This window comes from Pogoniulus pusillus, chromosome 19 (assembly GCF_015220805.1).
Source record: "Pogoniulus pusillus isolate bPogPus1 chromosome 19, bPogPus1.pri, whole genome shotgun sequence".
NCBI lineage: Eukaryota > Metazoa > Chordata > Aves > Piciformes > Lybiidae > Pogoniulus > Pogoniulus pusillus.
Window position 1 is genome coordinate 2,934,530 of NC_087282.1, and position 18,971 is coordinate 2,953,500.

Sequence of the window (18,971 nt, forward strand, 5' to 3'; positions counted from 1 at the left end):
TTGGACAGAGGTGTCCAAAATGACTCTGCATTTCAAATGACCTACTTGGAAACTGCTTCACTCAGGGAGCACAAAATCTCGAATGCTGCTATCTGTAAAAGTGCAGAGAACATCTTTTAGATTCCACCTACGACGAGAACAGAAACTACCATGCTTGTATTTTACTACGAGTGCAAGTAAGAGGCAGCAGTAGCACATCATGCCTGCCCTCTGCACCCCAATCCCCCACATTCTGGCCAGGACTACCTTGCATGGTACGTGCCTGCACGTTAAAATGGATGACCTCTGGTTTAGGGGTGCTCACCCCAATAACCTGTTTGCAACTGCCAAGCATCACTGAGTTTCATGGCAAGTTCATAGGCCAGAAGGCAATCAAAGTCTCCAGGTAGAAGCATTGCACAGGTAAATATTCAAGTGTAGATTCTCACCCACTCATATTAATCTGTTAGAATGGGTAACAGACTGCCTAGGGAGGATTGCTCCTGGGTTGCCAAGGAGGTCATGGATGCCCCCTGACTGGAGGTGTTCAGGGTCAGGTTAGATGAGACCTTGAGCAACCTGGGCTAGTGGAAAGTGTCCCTGCTCATGGCCAAGGGGTTGGAACTGGATGATCTTTGAGGTCCCTTCTGACCTAAACCATTCTATGAATCTATGAACCTATGAAAACGAATCAAAAGGAAAACTTTTAAGCTACACTGATTCTTCATGTGCTTGCAAGATGCATGAGCAATATTTGTTTCTCCAGCAGTGCCAAAAGAGAATTTGGGCAAGGCAAAGTTCTTTCACTTGCAGTACCTTTCAGGTCCATAGAACCTATCTCCAGGAAAAACTTCGACTTCTGTATGAAATGTGTACAGAGCAGGAGGAACGTTGGCTTGCTTTCTGGGGAAAAAAACAGTTAGACAAATCTAAAACATTGGAAAACTCTGAGGAAAAGACACGAGTGGTGACTGAAAACTGTGCTTTAAAATGTCTTCACAGTCAGCCTTTCTTGCTCCTCTGAAAACTCCTTTTTTTTTTAACCACAGTGCCTTCTGCCATGTGTTTGCTAAACTTTGCTAAACAATTCTGTACAAGGACAATGTCTTCACCTCAAAGGTATCCAGATCCTATCCTTAACTTCCAGAGCCTCTCTAACCCCCCAGGATCAGTTCCTAAAGACAAGCGTGGCCTTTTCAGGTTGTCCACGCCTTCGGTTCCCAAGCTGGATTCCAGTTGAATGCGCTCCCAAGAGAGGAACTGTGGATAAATACAAGATGCCAACTTGTCATAACAATGTTCCTTAAAGCCTACCAAGTTTTACTTTTCTGGCAAGTAACGTTTCCTTAAGGAAAAGAACAGAAGGGTGCCTCTTCTTGGTTGGAGCTTCGGCTACAGCTGCTCCTCACAACAGCCTGCCGTAAGCAGGACACATTCTGGGTAGGCAGGTCTCAAACTATTAACATAATTTTCATGGCTTTCTTCCATCTTCTCCTCAACAACTCGATGTTGCTGGTACTGACTGCTAGTTTCACAACATGCACTTCACTAGGAGTAAGCTACAACAGCTTAAATAAGTGCAGGGAGCATTTAGCCTAGAGAAGAGGAGGCTAAGGGGTGACCTCATTGATGTCTACAACTGCCTGAAAGGGAGGTTGTAGCCAGGTGGGGGGTGGCCTCTTCTACCAGGCAACCACCAATAGAAGAAGGGGACACAGTCTCAAGTTGTGCCAGGGGATGTATAGGCTGGATGTTAGGAGGAAGTTCTTCACAGAGAGAGTGATTTCCCACTGGAATGGGCTGCCCAGGGAGGTGGTGGAGTCACTGTCCCTGGAGGTGTTAAAGAAAAGACTGGATGAGGCACTTAGTGCCATGGTCTAGTTGACTGGATAGGGCTGGGTGCTAGGTTGGACTGGATGATCTTGGGGGTCTCTTCCAACCTGGTTGATTCTATTCTATTCTAGTAAGTTCAAGTTTTAAAAGGCACATTGCTATGATTGCCCTGTGAAATACAATGCACATATTCCAATTCTAGTAAAATGTAATTACAAATAAAGCTAATTGACTGCATACTTCCAGGGCCCCCCCCAAAGTGTATTGCACTTGAAATATTTGCTATAGTGTCTATTAATTGCTGCAGTGTCTATTAACATGTTGCTCTCCAGAGCAAAGATAACCTTTCACATTCCCAGCATAGTCATTTCCCTGAAATCCCTTCCCTGTATCTTTTAATGCTGTCCAAATGTATCAGTCAGTATAGAAGACATACCTAAAAGCTATCTTATCACTTAAGAATCACCACCCATGCAGACCTGGGACCTCCCTAATGCCTTAATAGCTCCTTAGCAGAACAACTGTAGCTAATGGAGCTGACATACAGGATATATGTAAATTACAGGTAAGCAGTGGGCACAGTGGGTCATTTTTGTACAGTAAGGGATTTGCAAGCAGCTTCAAACCAATTCTTGTGTGCTTTCATTTGTGTGTGCATGGTCTTTGCTTTGGCTACATTTAAAGTATGCATTTACAAAAGGAAACACTGAGATGAAGAAGGGACTTGGGATATTGGCACGGAGAATTCAGACAAATGTGCAACTTTATTGTTTGTGGAGCTGTAGAGCTCATGCTCCCAAGGAAAACATCTATCTTGTGAATTCTCCAATATTCATTGCACTATACTTATTTATGCTTCAGCCCAGAGGCACACAGCTGCCAATACTGTCTACTCCAGACGTCCCTATGGATGCTGGATGCAGCCTTTGTACAAAAATTAAACTGCAAGGCAACTCCATACATTTGAAACCCTTTTGCTTGCATGACCTTCTTGCCTCTCTCATAGAATCATAGAATCAACCAGGTTGGAAGAGACCTCCAAGATGTAATTAGTTTACATTAAAAAGGATCAAAAAGTAGCAGGAAGTATTTTTCAGTTTAGCAACAAGTATGATGGCCACCTTGACATTAAATTACATCACAATCTCAGTAATGAGCTGAAAGAGCAAAAGGGTCTGTCCACTTCTCAAATCTTTTTACATACAGAAAATTAAGGTGTGAAGCAGGAAGCTCTCCCCTGTATGCACATTAAGAATTGATTTCCAGTATTGACACTGGAGCATGAGAATCAACCCTCTGGCAGATGGGTTCTGGGGTCCTTCCCAAAGACCTGCTTATGACCACTCAGTTAAGCTGACTTCACGAACACCTGAGAAACAAACCTCAGGCACTCCCCGCGACACCATTAGCTTCACAATACCCTGTGCTTGTAAAAGAGTAGTTTGCTCCTAAGTGGAATGTGTCTGACGAACACCTGAATGGTTCAATTTCAGTTAAGGATGGAGACGAAGCTCAGCCAAATGAAATCAAACCATTTCCTTGTTAATACTAACACTTCGGGAGCTTTAAGGCTATTATAGTGGGTGTCCAATTCAGCCCTCCGGTGAGTTCAGCAATCACATTACCCAAATGATTGCTTCGAGTAGCGGACAAACAAAATTTGCACCTCTTCTTCTTATATAATGGAGCTCCTCTGTAGCAGAAATCGCTTGTCTCTGAGACAGACAGCTCCTGGGCAGCAATGTAAACCCAGACCAATGCATCCCGCTGCAGAAATTAATTGTCCCCATTCGGGAGAAACCCCAAACACTCATCGCCACCAGGAGCGATCCGTCACCCTCTCGCAGCCGAGCCAGCCTGTTTGCAGCACAGCCCGGCATTACCAAGCAAGACGTGTCACAGCTGCTGGCCGCGACGTGAGGCTGCGAAGGGGCAAGGAAACGGCCCTCGCTGTCAAGTTGTGGGCAAGAGTTTCCCCGGCGCAGCGGTGCTCAGCCCTGCGCGTCCCCCCCGCACGCCCCACGCGCGGCGCGGGCTGCACTGTCCGCGGTACCGCCGGCGGCCGGGGACGCGAGTGCAGGACACAGACAGCCGCACGAAGCGGAGCGGCTGGGGAGCCTGAGCAAATCAGGACATGGCCCTGAGGGAGCAGAATCCCTCGGTCCAGCCCCCGGCACCTTATGCTTCTTGTGGTACCCTAAACTACCCGCGAGTGCTGCACAGCCACTGCATCAGATCACCTGATATGAGCAAAACGGAGCTAATCAGGGCAAATTTAAAGCAGCCAAACGTAATAACGTTGCACTGTGCAATGCATAATGGAGCCAGCAGACACAAGCACTTTATGCCCGCATTTATCAACAGACACATTTGATGCCTGCTCAGTTCTCGGCAGAAATTCCAACCACACGCTGCACAGCTTAAGCAGCCTCTCTCCTCAGTCGCGGCGCTAAAAACTACTGTGCAAAGCAGCACAGGGATCATCGGAACTGAATAAACTCTGCCCAAAACAAAGAATACAAGAGCAGGTATGTAAATTGCAAGGATCCGAAGTACAGACAATACATGGTAATAAATGATCATACCTTTCATCCAATCCACTACTTGCTTGGGCGTCCACTTGCTAATAGGTTCCATAACGAGAGCCATCATCAGATCACTTTATCATTCACACCAAAATCAGGAAAAAAAGGAGAGGAAAAAAATGTCTCAGAGCATGGCTGGGCTGAGAGAGCTGTAGGATTTTACAGTGCAGTCCAAAGAGAAGATGATGCTTTGTCCCTCCAGGTTTCTCCTGCACTGATTCAGTAATGTATAAAATTACACTGCTTGATCAGCCCTGGCACCTCCCCCACTGCACACAGCCTGCAACACGCTGGAGCAGAGAGCCAGGAAATGGTGCAGTACGTATAGACTTACTTACAAAAGCCTCTACCCAGTGATCTACTTATTAGACTGGCACAAATATCATTTTATATTACACTGAGAGCAATTCGAGCTGGAGCTATTCCAGACGATGAGTTTTAAGGAGCTTTATTCCAACAAGCTCTGGGATCTTCATCAGGGAAAATATCACTACTGTAAGTTGATAGCAGATTGTCTTGGCTTCATTGTGAATATGCTGACTGTCACTCAGTTTAAAGAGAAGAGAGAAACATCAGAATATCACTTGGCATCTGGCAAAATGCTGAGCATCTCCATCTTCACAATACAAAATGTTGCTGGAGTCTTATACTGTATAATCATGCAATTCAGCATGTCGAACGCAGTGCAAAAAGTCTTAGCCAAGAAAAAACTGTTGGAAGAAAACTCTTTTTTTTTCCCCCCCCGGCCACATTCAGAGCCAATATCTTTCCCCCTGTGAGCTGTTCATTTTATGGCAAAAGAATGACAGCAACAAAGAGTCAATTCTTATTACTACAACACTTTAATATAGACAACTGTAGCAAGTATTGTGATTGAAAGCACTGGGACTGTTAGTCTCTCCCTTTTGCTAGGGAAGGGGGGGGGGGGAATGTAGAAATTCCTAATACTGTAGTTTAGCTCCCTTCCATCAGATGAGGGTGGAACATTTTAATGAGATGTGCCAAGCAGCACCTTTTGGAACCTTCTGTGACTCTGCACCTCATGCAGTACAAGTTCTGCATCATGTGGCTGAAGAAGTGTGGGCTTTCTGTCTGCTCCACTGTCTGAGCTATGCAGCCCCTCTATTTGATCTTAGGGGGAGACACTCAAATTCCAGAAGGAGAGACCAAACAAAGCACTTCCACCTTTCTTTTCAGCAATCTTTCATCTGTGTCTTTCCCTCCCACAGCTGCTCTGAGTTCCACCAGCACATTAATGTAAGACAGTGATATTGTTACCATGTCTGCCTCACTTCCCCAGAGCTGTGTTAATGTACCCAGGCTGAGATCTGTCCTCTAATTCTCACATGGGGGCACATACAATGCAAATGGAATATTTATGCTGTGCTGTTTCAGGGTTCTTCTTCAAGGCTATATAGAGAAGGATGCAGACAGGCATCCTTTCTTCTTTCTTCCCCCCAAATGTCTCCAAAGAGATGTTCCATTCTCAGTTCAGTGATGCTCTCTATCCTTTTTTCTTTTTCTTTTTCCTTGGGAAGTAATGTGATTAGTATTCTATGATGTATTTTGAGTGCTCAGAGCTCAGATCTCCTTTACAAAAGGATTCACATCAATTCTCCTTCAAGAAGGCTGCTTCCAGCTGAACAGCATGTCAGCTTCCTCTATGAGCTTTGAGAGACCACTTTCCATTGCTTCAGTTCTGTCTAAATAGCTGTTTACAATGGACATAATAATGACAAAGATTTCAAATACACAATTCTTCTCCTTTTAGGCAGCAGTGGATTAGAATTGAGATACAGAGAGTAAATATTTCTGCTAGCTCTTGGAAACTGTAGAAGCTGTTTGGTTTGGGGCTATGCCTTCTCTAACCCATTTTCACAAAATGATCACCTCTCTTCCAATTCTTTTAAGTTCAATATGGGCATGGAGGAATTTGAGATTAGCTATGCTCTGTAACAGTTTAGTACTTGGACAAAATTCCATGAAATAATCTTCACTCATGGTCAGTTAGACTATTTCCCTAATTCCTGTAATGTGACAGGCACCCTGTCAAGGTCCTTTTGTCTCACATTTCCTGTCCTGGCTTGACTGGGAAGACTCTTCCTTTTTTTTTTTTTTTACCATATAATTTGACATATTTTTGCAAGAGGATGGAGCCTGAATTCAAAGCCCAATGTCAGTGGCCATACTGCCATTCATTTTAATTGTCCTCAGAGGGCAAAACCAAACCAAACCAAAACCCCAACTGATTACTTTGGAATTAGTACTTCCAATTTCAGAATGAGAACTGGTTAGAACTTCTCCATGCCCTGTGACTGAGGCTTCTCAGCACAAATCATCCAATCTAGGATTCCATGATATGATTCTAGAACTTCTCCATGCCCTGTGACTGAGGCTCCTCAGCACAAATCATCCAATCTAGGATTCCATGATATGATTCTAGAACTTCTCCATGCCCTGTGACTGAGGCTTCTCAGCACAAATCATCCAATCTAGGATTCCATGATATGATTCTAGAACTTCTCCATGCCCTGTGACTGAGGCTCCTCAGCACAAACCATCCAATCTAGGATTCCATGATATGATTCTAGAACTTCTCCATGCCCTGTGACTGAGGCTCCTCAGCACAAATCATCCAATCTAGGATTCCATGATACGATTCTAGAACTTCTCCATGCCCTGTGACTGAGGCTCCTCAGCACAAATCATCCAATCTAGGATTCCATGATATGATTCTAGAACTTGTCCATGCCCTGTGACTGAGGCTCTGCACCACAAAGACAGTTTGCAGTTTAATTTACTGATGTGTTATTCACCACTGTGGTGATAGTTCAAGCAGTAACTAGAATTCACTCTTTCAGTCTTGTCTATTAGATAATCTGCTGTGGTTTTGGTGTTTTAATAGTAGTCAGAGTTTGTCTGTATTTTGGGTGTGCACAACCTTCTGGACAACTGTCTACTGTGTGGGGTTTTTTTTAGTACTACTTCTTGGAATGAAATATTTAAAGTTGTTAAAAATGGTAACTCTGTTTCTGTCCTTCCTGAGCAGATGATTTATTCAGCTTCATTATCTGTTGCACAGACTGTGTGCACAGCCATAGTCTGTCACAAATTACTTCAAACCCAGACAAATGCTCCTTCAACCTTTACTTTAAAGACTTGAACCTAACTTCAAAGGCACATAAATGTGATGTAAGGGAACTGGTTTACATTGAGTTGGAGAATGGCTGGACTTGATGATCTGAAAGAGCCTTTCCAACCAAAGCAATTCTGTGATTCTATGAATGTGCTCATCATGGCAGGCCATGGACAACTGTCCCTGGGCATTTCTTGCTTTGTTAGTTCAAGAAAGATTTCTTTCTCACATGTTGCCCTATGAGGGCATCACAGAAATATGAGAAGCTTAGGAGGAAGTTCTTCACAGAAAGAGTGATTTGCCTTTGGAATGGAATGCCCAGGGAGGTGGTGGAGGCACCATCCCTGGAGGTGTTCAAGAGAAGACTGGATGAGGCACTTAGTGCCACGGTCTGGTTGACTGGATAGAGCTGGGTGCTAGGTTGGACTGGAAGATCTTGGAGGCACTTCCGACCTGGTTGATTCTATGATTCTATGATTCTACATTGGAAAAGGAGCCTGTGGCTGAGCACAGGTCTCAGTAACAGATACAACTGAGCTATAACTAAGGCTAAATGGAGGCAAGATACACTCAGACTATTTCTGTAACCACAGTTCAAGTCGGTTCATAGCACTTTTTAATATAGCCTGTCCAGTATGCCAGCTGAGGTAATGACTCTGAAATGAGTAATCATGGAATAAAGCCACCCATTGCACGGAGCTATCGTCCTTATTACTGACATGCTTCTAAACATAGCTGGGCTGGAGTGAAATCACCTAGCAGTTACTGTCAGCTACATTTCACAGTCTGAAAAACCACTACACAAGGAACTTTTCTAAAGTGTAAGCAAAACTCTGTGATCCCTAAAGCTACTCCATGTGGTTTGCTGCCCATTTATTGCAAGGCTTCTGCCTAGATCTATCCACTCAGTCTACCTTGCATGGCTTCCTAATACCAACATAAAAGAGACAATGCATTCCCATGATTATGTTTTTCTTCCAGGCTGAATATCACAAACCAAGAGAAAAAAAGAAGATCAAGGAACATCTTTCTCACTATTATTCTATCTAGGTCATGTAAATGAGAAATACTTTCTGAGTGAAGTCTGCATAGGCATCAGAGCAAAGTAAGGCATCTGAGACAGCAAGGAGTCAGAGCTTTCACTATAGGATGCAGCGCTGTTGTCAAAGGCCTATATAAACTAATCTGGTAATTTCAGGCCATAATCACTGCTATCATCTTTGACAGCAAAGGCCTAGGGCTGAACAGACTGGTTGGAAGGTTTTGAGTCCCTCCTTCTTCGCAGCAATAACGCTGAGCACTGCCTGGTATCTCTGGGATTACTAATTAAACCATCACTCCCTGGGTTTTCACGGTCACCGTGGGAGGCAGTTAAACGTTCTTGTGTGTTTCATGGCCAGTGATAACTTCCCAATTAATGATTATGTTCAAACCTGGTACCATAGCTACTCCAAGGCTTGGGGCAACCACATAGTTCTGGCAGTTTTCATTTGCTCACAATTATTCTCATGTTCTCTGCTGAAGAAATGACTGCACCGTGTCAACTAAACCCTCTGCAAGCAGCTAAAAGAAACCCTTGACATTGCATTTGATAGCCATCATGGAAAGCACAAGCACACAGTTGCAGGGTAAATAAGTAATGAATTCCCTGAAAAAATAGCATGCAAGGTTTTAACATTTATAATTTATATTATTAATGGAAACAGGAGGCAGATCTCAAAGGAGAAGACTGCTGAACCCTGGGTTATCATGGAAGGGTTTTATCATGTAATATTCACATATCATACAGCTGCTATTTGGGGGGGGAATACTTTCTGAAAAGGCAGAATATAGCTCAAACATCACTTTTGATCAGTGAGGTTCCAAGGTGGGATCTGATTGATGCTGCTTTTATGCAGTTTCTTCTTCACATCTTAACCTCTGAGACTAAACCTTCGAGACTCTCATGTTTCAAAGATGGAGGAAGAGAACTACCTTTGGCAAATTCACCTCAGACATGAAGTTTGTGCTGTGAGGAACAAGCTCCAGGTTTACATTTGTGATAGGCATCAACAGATATTCCTATTTAATCATAAACTTCTACCTTACTTAATGCTGAGTTTACAGGCTGAAGGGTTGGATTTTGGCTGTCCTTGCATGTGTTCAGAAGAGCTGGAGAAGGCTTCCTGTGCTTTGAGCAGCCTACATAAGGGTAAGACCAGCCCCAGCTCCCAACAAGTGTTAACAACAAAAGTGCTGTGTGATCGATCATGGAACTACTGGAGAGAGTCCAGTGCAGGCTGCAAAAGTGCTGAGGAGACTGGAGAGGGACTTTCTTATGAGGAAAAGCTTAGAGCCATGGGACTGGTTAGCCTGGAGAAGAGCAGGCTAAGGGGGGGGATCTTCTCAGTGCTGACCAACAGCTAAAGGGCAGGGGTAAAGAAGATGGACTTGACTCTTTGTAGTGGTGCCCAGAGACAGGACAAGGGGTAATGGGCACAAACTAGGACACAGGAGATTCCACTGAAATACAAGGGACAAGCTATTTGCTGGGAAGGTCCTTGAACACTAAAAGAGAGTGTCCAGAGAGGCTGTGGAGTCTCCTCTGAGAACATTCTAAACCCACCTGGGTGCAATCCTGTGCAGCCTGCTCTGGGTGAGCAGGGGGGTTGCACTAGAGGGTCCTCAGAGGTCCCTTCCAACCCCTCACCATGTTGGGATTCCTTAAAATAAAGCAAAACAAGAAAACAAGCAAGCAAACAAAAGACCCAACAAAACTTGATCGGGATCAGTCCCACTGCTTTTGAGATAACTTCTAAACCAGGTTGGATACCCTTTTCTGACGCATGCACCAGCTGGTACTGGCAGGTACTTTTGCCCTGCGGAGGTACTAATCCTTATCCTTCCTCCTCCAAGCATCTTGAGCGGGACAGAACCGTGAGGGGCTGCCAGGGGAGGAGATTCGGTGCCCAGCAGCCCGCAGAGCCGCGGGTGGCGATGTTAGACATTCTGGAGTGCCATCTACTGGCACCGGGCTCCGGGCTCAGCTCTGCGAGCCGGGCACCTGCCTCGGCGGAGCCCAGAGCTGGGCAAACAGAGCATCGCCTGCCCTGCTGCAGGGATCCAACCCAGTGATTAAGTTGTAACGATGGGTGGAAGCGTCCCCCTGCAAGCTCACCTGCCTCCGCTCTCGCCGCGGTGATGCCCATGGAAAGTTTAAACTCCGCATGCAAGACAGTTTTGCCTTCTGCAGCAGGAAGCTGTTAAGCAGTTAGCATTTACCTGCTGCTCATCCTTACAACATTCCAGAGGGGTTTTTCGTAAGAACCCACTATTGTCTCTGCAGTTCAGTCACAGGTAGGAATAATATCCCAGTTTTACATGAAGTTTCATTAGAAATGCATCTTTTTCATGCTCCATTAACTGTTTCATGAATGTACTAGTGATAATATATGGGATCTGACATTCATTTGGCATTCAAAGAACACCCTTAACAAACAGCCTGGAAATGAAAGCTACCATTGCAAAAATGCAAGACATTACAGTTATTTTTTTCCTTCCTTTTTTTTTCCCCCAGGACCACAGAGCAACTATTTCATAACAACCTGCTGAAAATATTTCTTGACATTGCTAAGGTGTTTTTGTGCAGTGTTTTTTACTTGGGCTATCTGAGTGTTCACAAAGTTCCCACACCTCTTGAGATTGAATTGCTCTGTTTAGCCATGAAACATGTATACTACAGCCAGAGGCGGTGCAAATCTCACCCTACTTTGCCATCACCTTTATCATAAAACCATAATTCTTTCCTATTGCCAGAAATTGCCCTTTAGATTTGTTACAATTCCTTGACATCAGTAGTGGTTTATATAGGATGGATTCTCCAGCTCCAGAGGAGAGCCACAAAGATGCTCAAAGGGCTGCAGCAGCTCTGCTATGAGGACAGGCTACAGGAGTTGGGGCTCTGCAGCCTGCAGAAGGCTTTGAGGAGACCTTATAGTGGCCTCCCAGTATCTGAAGGGGGCTACAGGAAGGCTGGGGAGAGAGTATTGACAAGGTCTTGTAATGACAGGACAAGGAGGAATGAGTTTAAAATGGCAGAGGAGAGATTCAAACTGGATGCTAGGAAAGGATTCCTTACAGTGAGGGTGGTGAGACACTGGCACAGGTTGCCCAGGGAGGCTGAGGCTGCTCCCTCTCTGGAGGTGTTCAAGGCCAGGTTGGATGAGGCCTTGAGCGACCTGTTCTGGTGGGAGGTGTCCCTGCCTATGGTGGGAGGTTGGAACTGGATGAGCTTTGAGGTCCCTTCCAACCTAAACCATTCTATGATTCTATATCTCTAAGCAAAACCCTACCACTTTCTGCACCCATATTCAGAGCTCTAATGTCCCCCAGACAGGTGAATGCCAAGGGTGTCTCAAATCATACAAACAACTAACACAAATAATACAGCTCCTCTGTAACGTAAATCCCCTGGCTGAATAGAACCATCTGCTTTGAGTCCGCTTGCTAATATCACCAACATGTTTACAGCCCTCCCGACAGGGCAAGCTCGAACCTGTGAATGACTGTGACAATCTTCAAAGCAGAGACACAGGAAGAAAGTACCTTGAAGAAGCACCTGTCAAATAGGCTTCTACCTTGTGAAAGCAAAGGATGCTTTTATCCAGGGGCTTGTACTGCCGCAGCTACTCACAGCTTCCTGCCTGCAGAAAGGCAGACTTCAGGAGGATGCAGATATTTGGGGAAGGCTTAACTTTTAGCTGCTGGAAAACAGAGAGGAGTGGTAAAGCAAGGTGCCTCATCTGCAGGATTTATCTCTTCGCTTTGCCATCTTGGTAAACAGGGAGAAACTGCACAAAGATCCTTTGTCATCATTTCTCCGCACAGAATTCCTCTGGGAACAGCTATGAAGTGTTGCTAAATTCAGGACTGACTGGGGAGTGTAACTAAATTAAGAGGAAACAGGAACACATCTTGCAGCAATTCTGCTTGAGTTTCACGTGCAATTTGTTACCTTCAGAGGGGATCCTGTTGCACCAGGCTGACAATTCTGTGCTCAGAATGGATTCGCTCTCCCAGTTCAGTGTTCCAAAACCTGGGGTTTATAGTTTCAGCAATCACAGAGGCAGCATGAGAATTCCTGAAGGCAAAACTGGACAATCTCCTTACAAGCTATGCTTCAGCTTAACAGAACTCATCAGCCTGATGCCAAAACTGTGGATCAATGGCCTCTGTTACATAGGGACTATCTAGTGCAGACTGCAGTTTCATTACTCTTCTTTTTGGCCCTAAAGTCTTTGCATAGATGAATTCTAACATTTGAGCGGCTGTTAACTCTAGCTTCTTTTAAAATAACTAAATGTTAGGATCTTTATTGCTGTATGTTTCATTTCCTGTCCATATGACCAGATTTATTTGCATACAGTATAATTTGGATTTGATTTCCCCCTTCTCCTAGTAAATACATGGAAAATATTTAGGTGATAAAGCCATCAGAAGTGTTCCATCGACTTCCTTTGCAAGAATCATCCAAGCAATAAACATGCACAAGCAATAAACCATCTGCTTTTCACAGCATTAGGTAAATCATATCACTTTGGGAAAAAAAAACCAACAGTAATAATGGGAAATCTGACAACAGTAATAAAACTTCCAAACTCTTGATACCAGATTCCTGTCTTATTCATTATCTGCTTGCTGGAAGGTAGGCTTTGGAACAAAACTGCCCATGCATTTTCCTCATGTGTCCAGGGAACTTGGGCTCTGTATTCTGTGTAGCATTCCTTGTTTGAAGAAAACAGTCCTCCAACACGGCAAATGGGGCTTGTTCTGCCATGGAGGGAGGCTCAGTCTGGTAGCAGAGAAGAGAGGCTGCAGTTCAAGCATGTATATGTGGGCAATGATAAGGAGAGGCCTTCCACTGAGGAAGGGCATTTTATTGTTCTGCACTTCACGCTCTTCTCCATCATCCATTTGCTTACAGAAATATTTGAACATGGTCTTATATATTAGAAGAGTCATTTTGCCTTGCAGAGATATCTGGGGTCACTCAGGATGTGCTGCCAAGGAAAAGATTAGGTTCCTGAAACTGTAACAATTCTTACTTATGCCATCCTCATTTTTCTGCATGATTTTTGGTCCAAGTTTGTCTTTCATTGTTGCCAAGTGACTGGTGACAGGCAAAGCTTTTCTTGAAGGCATTCTCAAGATGGCTTTTTCTTTATCTGAGCATCTCTGCAAAGCCTTGCTATTATTAGGTCTTTCTAATGCCTCGGATAAAACCTCAGAGATTATGCTCCTACTTTATACTCCAACAGCCTCTTCATTCATGATGTTTAGTTAGACTAAATATTTGCTTGAAGGACTGGCTGTGCAGTGACTACAGAGATATTCTCAGTGCGTGACCAGAGCCACACTTTCTGCTGCCTACAGAAAAGATGTAATAAGCTGAAAGCCAGAAAACAAAGATTCACGTAGGCTGCTGCTACCTGCCAGACTAGCCTAATATCAAAACATTTCTGCAGCCTTCACTATGTTTACTTTAGAGAATTTAATAGCTGAATCGTTCTGTACTACCCTTGGCAAGTCTGAGAAGGACTGGTGGGTGAAACATGAGGCTTAAATGCGGGGCTGGAAGGTTTTTCATCCTCTACAGAAATACACTGACACAAGTAAAACATTAATACAATAGAAGGATGAAGACCAAAAAGGTCTCTTCCCTTCAACCTGTCTCCCTAAATTAACTTGCTCTGACATTTAAAGAGACCAAGAAGGTGATGATGATAGGTCCTGTCGTGCTCTCCACTACCTCCCAGAAGCATGCTCTCTGCTCTGAACCAGGAGCCTTTCCATTAGCAACCAGTTTTCCTCCTGTAATTCTCTCGTGAAGACTCTTCCTTTGCTCTTTCGACTCCACACAGCTCTGCTCTCTCTTAATGGTAGATTTATTTTTAAAGAGCTTGGGAAGCAAACACCATCACGCTTTCCTTCTCTCTTAGAAGTGCACTTGGACAAGCTGAAACCATTTTAGACAGCAACAACACGTGCTCTGATCAAGCAGAGGTAGGTATAAACTAATTACCAAGAACTGAAAAGCTCTGTAGCTGTGTTTCAGGCTCAGCTTTCATTTCTCTCTAGCTCTCCTGTAGTCACAAACAGCGTGAGCTCTGCTCCAGAATAAAGACCTGCCATCCAGAAACCTTGTTTATAGCAAGAGATGACAGAAACCCCCTGCCATCTGCAGCCCCTTCTCACCTTCCTCATCCAACCTGTGGCATTTTCCTCCCGTCTGCTGGCTGGCTGTGAGCGAAGGACAGTCTCAACAGTAGGTCCTTCAGCCAACAAAGACCATCCACAGCCCTGCCATTAAAATCTTAGAATGGTGTTTTAATCTTTCCCTGTTTCAGGGGTCTTCAACAGTTACAACAATTCTTTAAACACTCTCAAATTTCTGATACTATCTAAAGTACTGAGGCTTTCCTTAAGATTCATGTCCTTAGAACAACTCTTTTCTTTCCAGGTCTCTATGAGGATCCTAACTTCTCCTTCACAGAATCCTCAGGGTCAGAGAAATCCAAATTTTCAGCTCTTCTCTCAGTGGAGCTTGTTTTGTCTAAGCTCACATTTAGAAATGCTCCATAATGGCTGTCAATATCAAAATACTCAATCCCCCCAAACCAGCCAAGTCTCTTTGACAGAGATACGACCACAACCAAAACCTGCCCTTGGAGTCCTGCTGCATGTCCATCAGCAATCCCCCATGTCACCAGGGCTTTCTTTTTTGTTGTTCCATAAGCTTTTGTTATTTCCCCAGTTGCTTTCAGCCCACCAGCTGCAGGACAAAGGTTTTCTCTGAAGAAAAACACCTCCTGTGGTTTGAGTTGCTGTGGGTTTATTTTTAAGTTCAGAGCAGCCGTTGCAGCAGCAGCAGCAAATTTTGGCCACAGAACCTCTCGGTAGGTGGTTAGCACTGGGAGCACTGTGGTGCTGGCAACAAAAAGTCTGTTAAGAGCCTGATGTTGACCCTTATTTCACAGTTCCTGTAGACAAGTCTTCTGCCTGGAAGAGCTCAATGATTTTAGTGCCTATTGCACTCTCATTTCAGACTGGATTCAGCTTCCACCCTTCAGGCCTTCTTGGGTTTGCTTTTTATTAGTAGGGAGATTCAAATAAAACACTGTAAATGCAGCTCAAAACCTTCTCCTTAGGTTTAGCTAAGACCAGGACTCCTGTTGGTTGACTCAGCTCACATTCACAGAATCACAGAAGCATAGAATTATAGAATTATAGAATCATAGAATCAGCCAGGTTGAAAGAGACCTCCAAGCTCAGCCAGTCCAACCTAGCACCCAGCCATAGACAATCAACCAGACCATGGCACTAAGTGCCCCAGCCAGTCTTTTCTTGAACACCTCCAGGGACAGTGCCTCCACCACCTCCCTGGGCAGCCCATTCCAACGCCAATCACTCTCTCTGCCAACAACTTCCTCCTAACATCCAGCCTAGACCTGCCCTGGCACAGCTTGAGGCTGTGTACCCTTGTTCTGTTGCTGGTTGCCTGGCAGAAGAGCCCAACCCCACCTGGCTGCAGCCTCCCCTTGAGGTAGTTGTAGACAGCAATGAGCTCTGCCCTGAGCCTCCTCTTCTGCAGGCTGCACATCCCCAGCTCCCTCAGCCTCTCCTCACAGGGCTGTGCTCCAGGCCCCTCAAGAGTGTCATTGCCCTTCTCTGGACGCATTCCAGTACCTCAACATCTCTCTTGAATTGAGAAGCCCAGAACTGGACACAGTACAGAAAGTGTGAGTACCTTCTCCCTCACTTTCAACTCAGTCCCAGTTTCCTCTTTTCTTTGGGATGGGTGATGTGAGTCCAGGGGCAGTGCTGCAGCGTGCTGCTGGCTGGAGACATCACTGCTGACACCTGCAGCACCCAGCTCGAGTTTAAATAAAGATTTAAGCCACGCATTCCGATATCATCTCCTTCTTCATCATAGTTCCTCCAAGGCTAACCTCGTGATGCAAGCTGCAAATTTAACATTCCCTTACCTCTTGGGGCAAGGGGAGTAGCTGTGCAGTTAAAATTAATTAGAAGGAGTTACAAAAGCCATTGATTTCATGCATCTCCCTGCAAACCCATTGATACCAGGAACCCGTCTTGCATTCCAAACTAAAGCACACACCGTCACCTATGTTTAATGCTGCCTTCACATCTCACTGATGAAATGCCACATTCCTGCTTTATGCCTTTGGAACAATTCTCTCCACACCTCTGGAATAAATGGCTACATTTCTACAACTGCCTCTGCTTCTAAGTTCTTTCACCTTCTGTACAGCTCACCAGATTTGTCACATCGCTGCTTGCTCACACTACATCATCACCAAACTCAGCAGAACATTCTTCACGTTAATTGAACATTCTGCCCATACACACAGCTATTTATAATCTCCTAGGGGAAAAGCTGGTTTAGTGTTGTTGGTGGTTGGGTTTTTTGGTGGTGGGTTTTCTTTTTTCACAGCACAATTCATTTTCACATTTCTACTTATTTGCACAAAGCACCAGAATTAGAAATAGCTCTTGCTGAAAACCCCCTTGAAAGCTCTTGCCCCTAAAATTTTACATGAGGTGACTTCACACCCAAACAAAAGCCAAGTATCACTATCAGCTGTGAAAAAGTGACAGAAAGAAAAGAGATTAAGTTGGTAATATATTAATCTATTGCAAATAGTGATGGAATCTGGCTGCTTCTGCAGCTTTCATGAACTTGCATCTGGGCCAGGCCAATCCCAGGCACAAATCCAGGCTGGGTGCAGAATAGGTGGAGAGCAGCTCTGAAAAAAGAGACTTGGGGGTGCGGATTGATGAGAAGCTCCCCATGAGCCAGCAGTGCACTCATGCAGCACAGAGGTTCCTTCCAACACCCATGTCCTGGTTTTGCTGGAACAGAATCCCAGGACAGCCACAAGCTGTAGGCCATTAGCAGTTCTGAGTCAGCCAGGACAGCTGAATGGAGTTGACTACAGTTGTATCCCAGACCACAAACATCACACTCAGTATAAAGGAGGAAATTTGCTGTGCAGAAGGAAGCCTCTTGCTAGTTTCTTTGCCTTGGGCCTTTCCTCACCTTGCTTCTCTTCCCTCTCCTGCCCTTGAGGGCTGCTTTCTTGGCCATTGTGGCTGCTCTACCTTTGCTGAGTTGAGTATAACTTTACATACCTTGTATTGACACTGCTATGAAGTTGTCTGTTTCATTGAATCTATTTTCCTTTCAGCTTGTGATTCTTCTCTTTTCCTGATTTCTCCCCTCTCTGCTGAGGAGGGGTCCCTGGATGACAGAGGAAGTGCTTGAGTTTAGCCCAGACACAGGCTCAAGGAAAGCACTCCACTGTGCTGGGATTCTGTGACAGGGCAATCAGCGCAGTTACTTTTGCAATTACCACATATGTATCTTCTCCAAATGCCACCCATAACCATGCTTCCAGCTCCCAAATGACTTATCTCAATGCTGTAAATGTGTGCTGTAAGTCATGGTCAGAACGTGAGTGGCTACTGAGAACACTTTCAACACGGAGAGAGAGGCAAAGAGCTGTGGACGGTTTGGCTTTGGACACTTACCCAGCACTGTAGGATGCTGTAGTGCATGCCTTGAATAATCTGGAAGGCCACTGGTTGCCCACCCAGCTGGTGCCTGTTTTTTTTCAGGCACACAATCTGACTTGGATCTAGTGCTTTGCCAGGATTTGTCACAGGAAAGATGTCAGAAAGAGAGAACTGCTGTGTCCTTGTTAAATGACATCTACTAAAAATACCACACCAAGAACATTTTCCATTGACTTACATTTTCCATTGACTTTCCATTCCACTCTTACTATGCCAGCAGAAGCCAGGGACATTGCTCTTGAGTAAGTTATGGGGTTCAAACCCTTCCATTTAAGAATAATTTGAAACTTTTCAACACAGTTCAACAAGAAGAGATTTTGGAAGTACAAAAGGAGACTGTAAGTACTCGTGTGCAGAAGTAAGAACAGCCTTCTGATATCTTCCCTAAACTGAAGAGATCTTCCAGCAATGAGCAACAGCCCTGTCCTGTCATTAACAGAGAGAAGAATTTTGTCTTTTTATACTAAATCCAGGTTTGTATTGTTAGTTAGAGTTGGATGGGTCACTGTTTGCATAGATTGTGACCCTCTTTGTTGAGATGGCATTTTCAAACTCATGGATCTACCACAAATCAATGGCTTTGACAGTAAAATGGTCCCCAGGCAAAATTTTTATGCTGAGAATAAGCATTCCTCTTTATGCAATTTTACCTGTATCAGGCTAATAGCTCTAAAGCATCTTGATTTTGCTCTCAGTTTCCACGCAGCCCTCTGCCAAGAAAGTGATGTAAAATCAGGGCAAGCTTTCATGGCTTCACATTGGCTTACCCAGTGCCTGAGTTCAGTGAGTCAGAGTGGCCACGT

General features: G+C 44.6%; 1 protein-coding gene across 1 annotated transcript in view; it reads right to left on the bottom strand.

Annotated features, from left to right (window-relative positions):
- Positions 1 to 4,464, bottom strand: part of LOC135183770 (connector enhancer of kinase suppressor of ras 2-like) — a 212,135-nt gene extending 207,671 nt beyond the window's left edge. The window contains exon 1 of the mRNA XM_064158971.1: positions 4,398 to 4,464. Coding sequence (XP_064015041.1) covers positions 4,398 to 4,464 — 67 coding nt within the window. The remainder of the gene's footprint in view (positions 1 to 4,397) is intronic.
- Between the last annotated feature and the right edge of the window lie 14,507 nt (positions 4,465 to 18,971).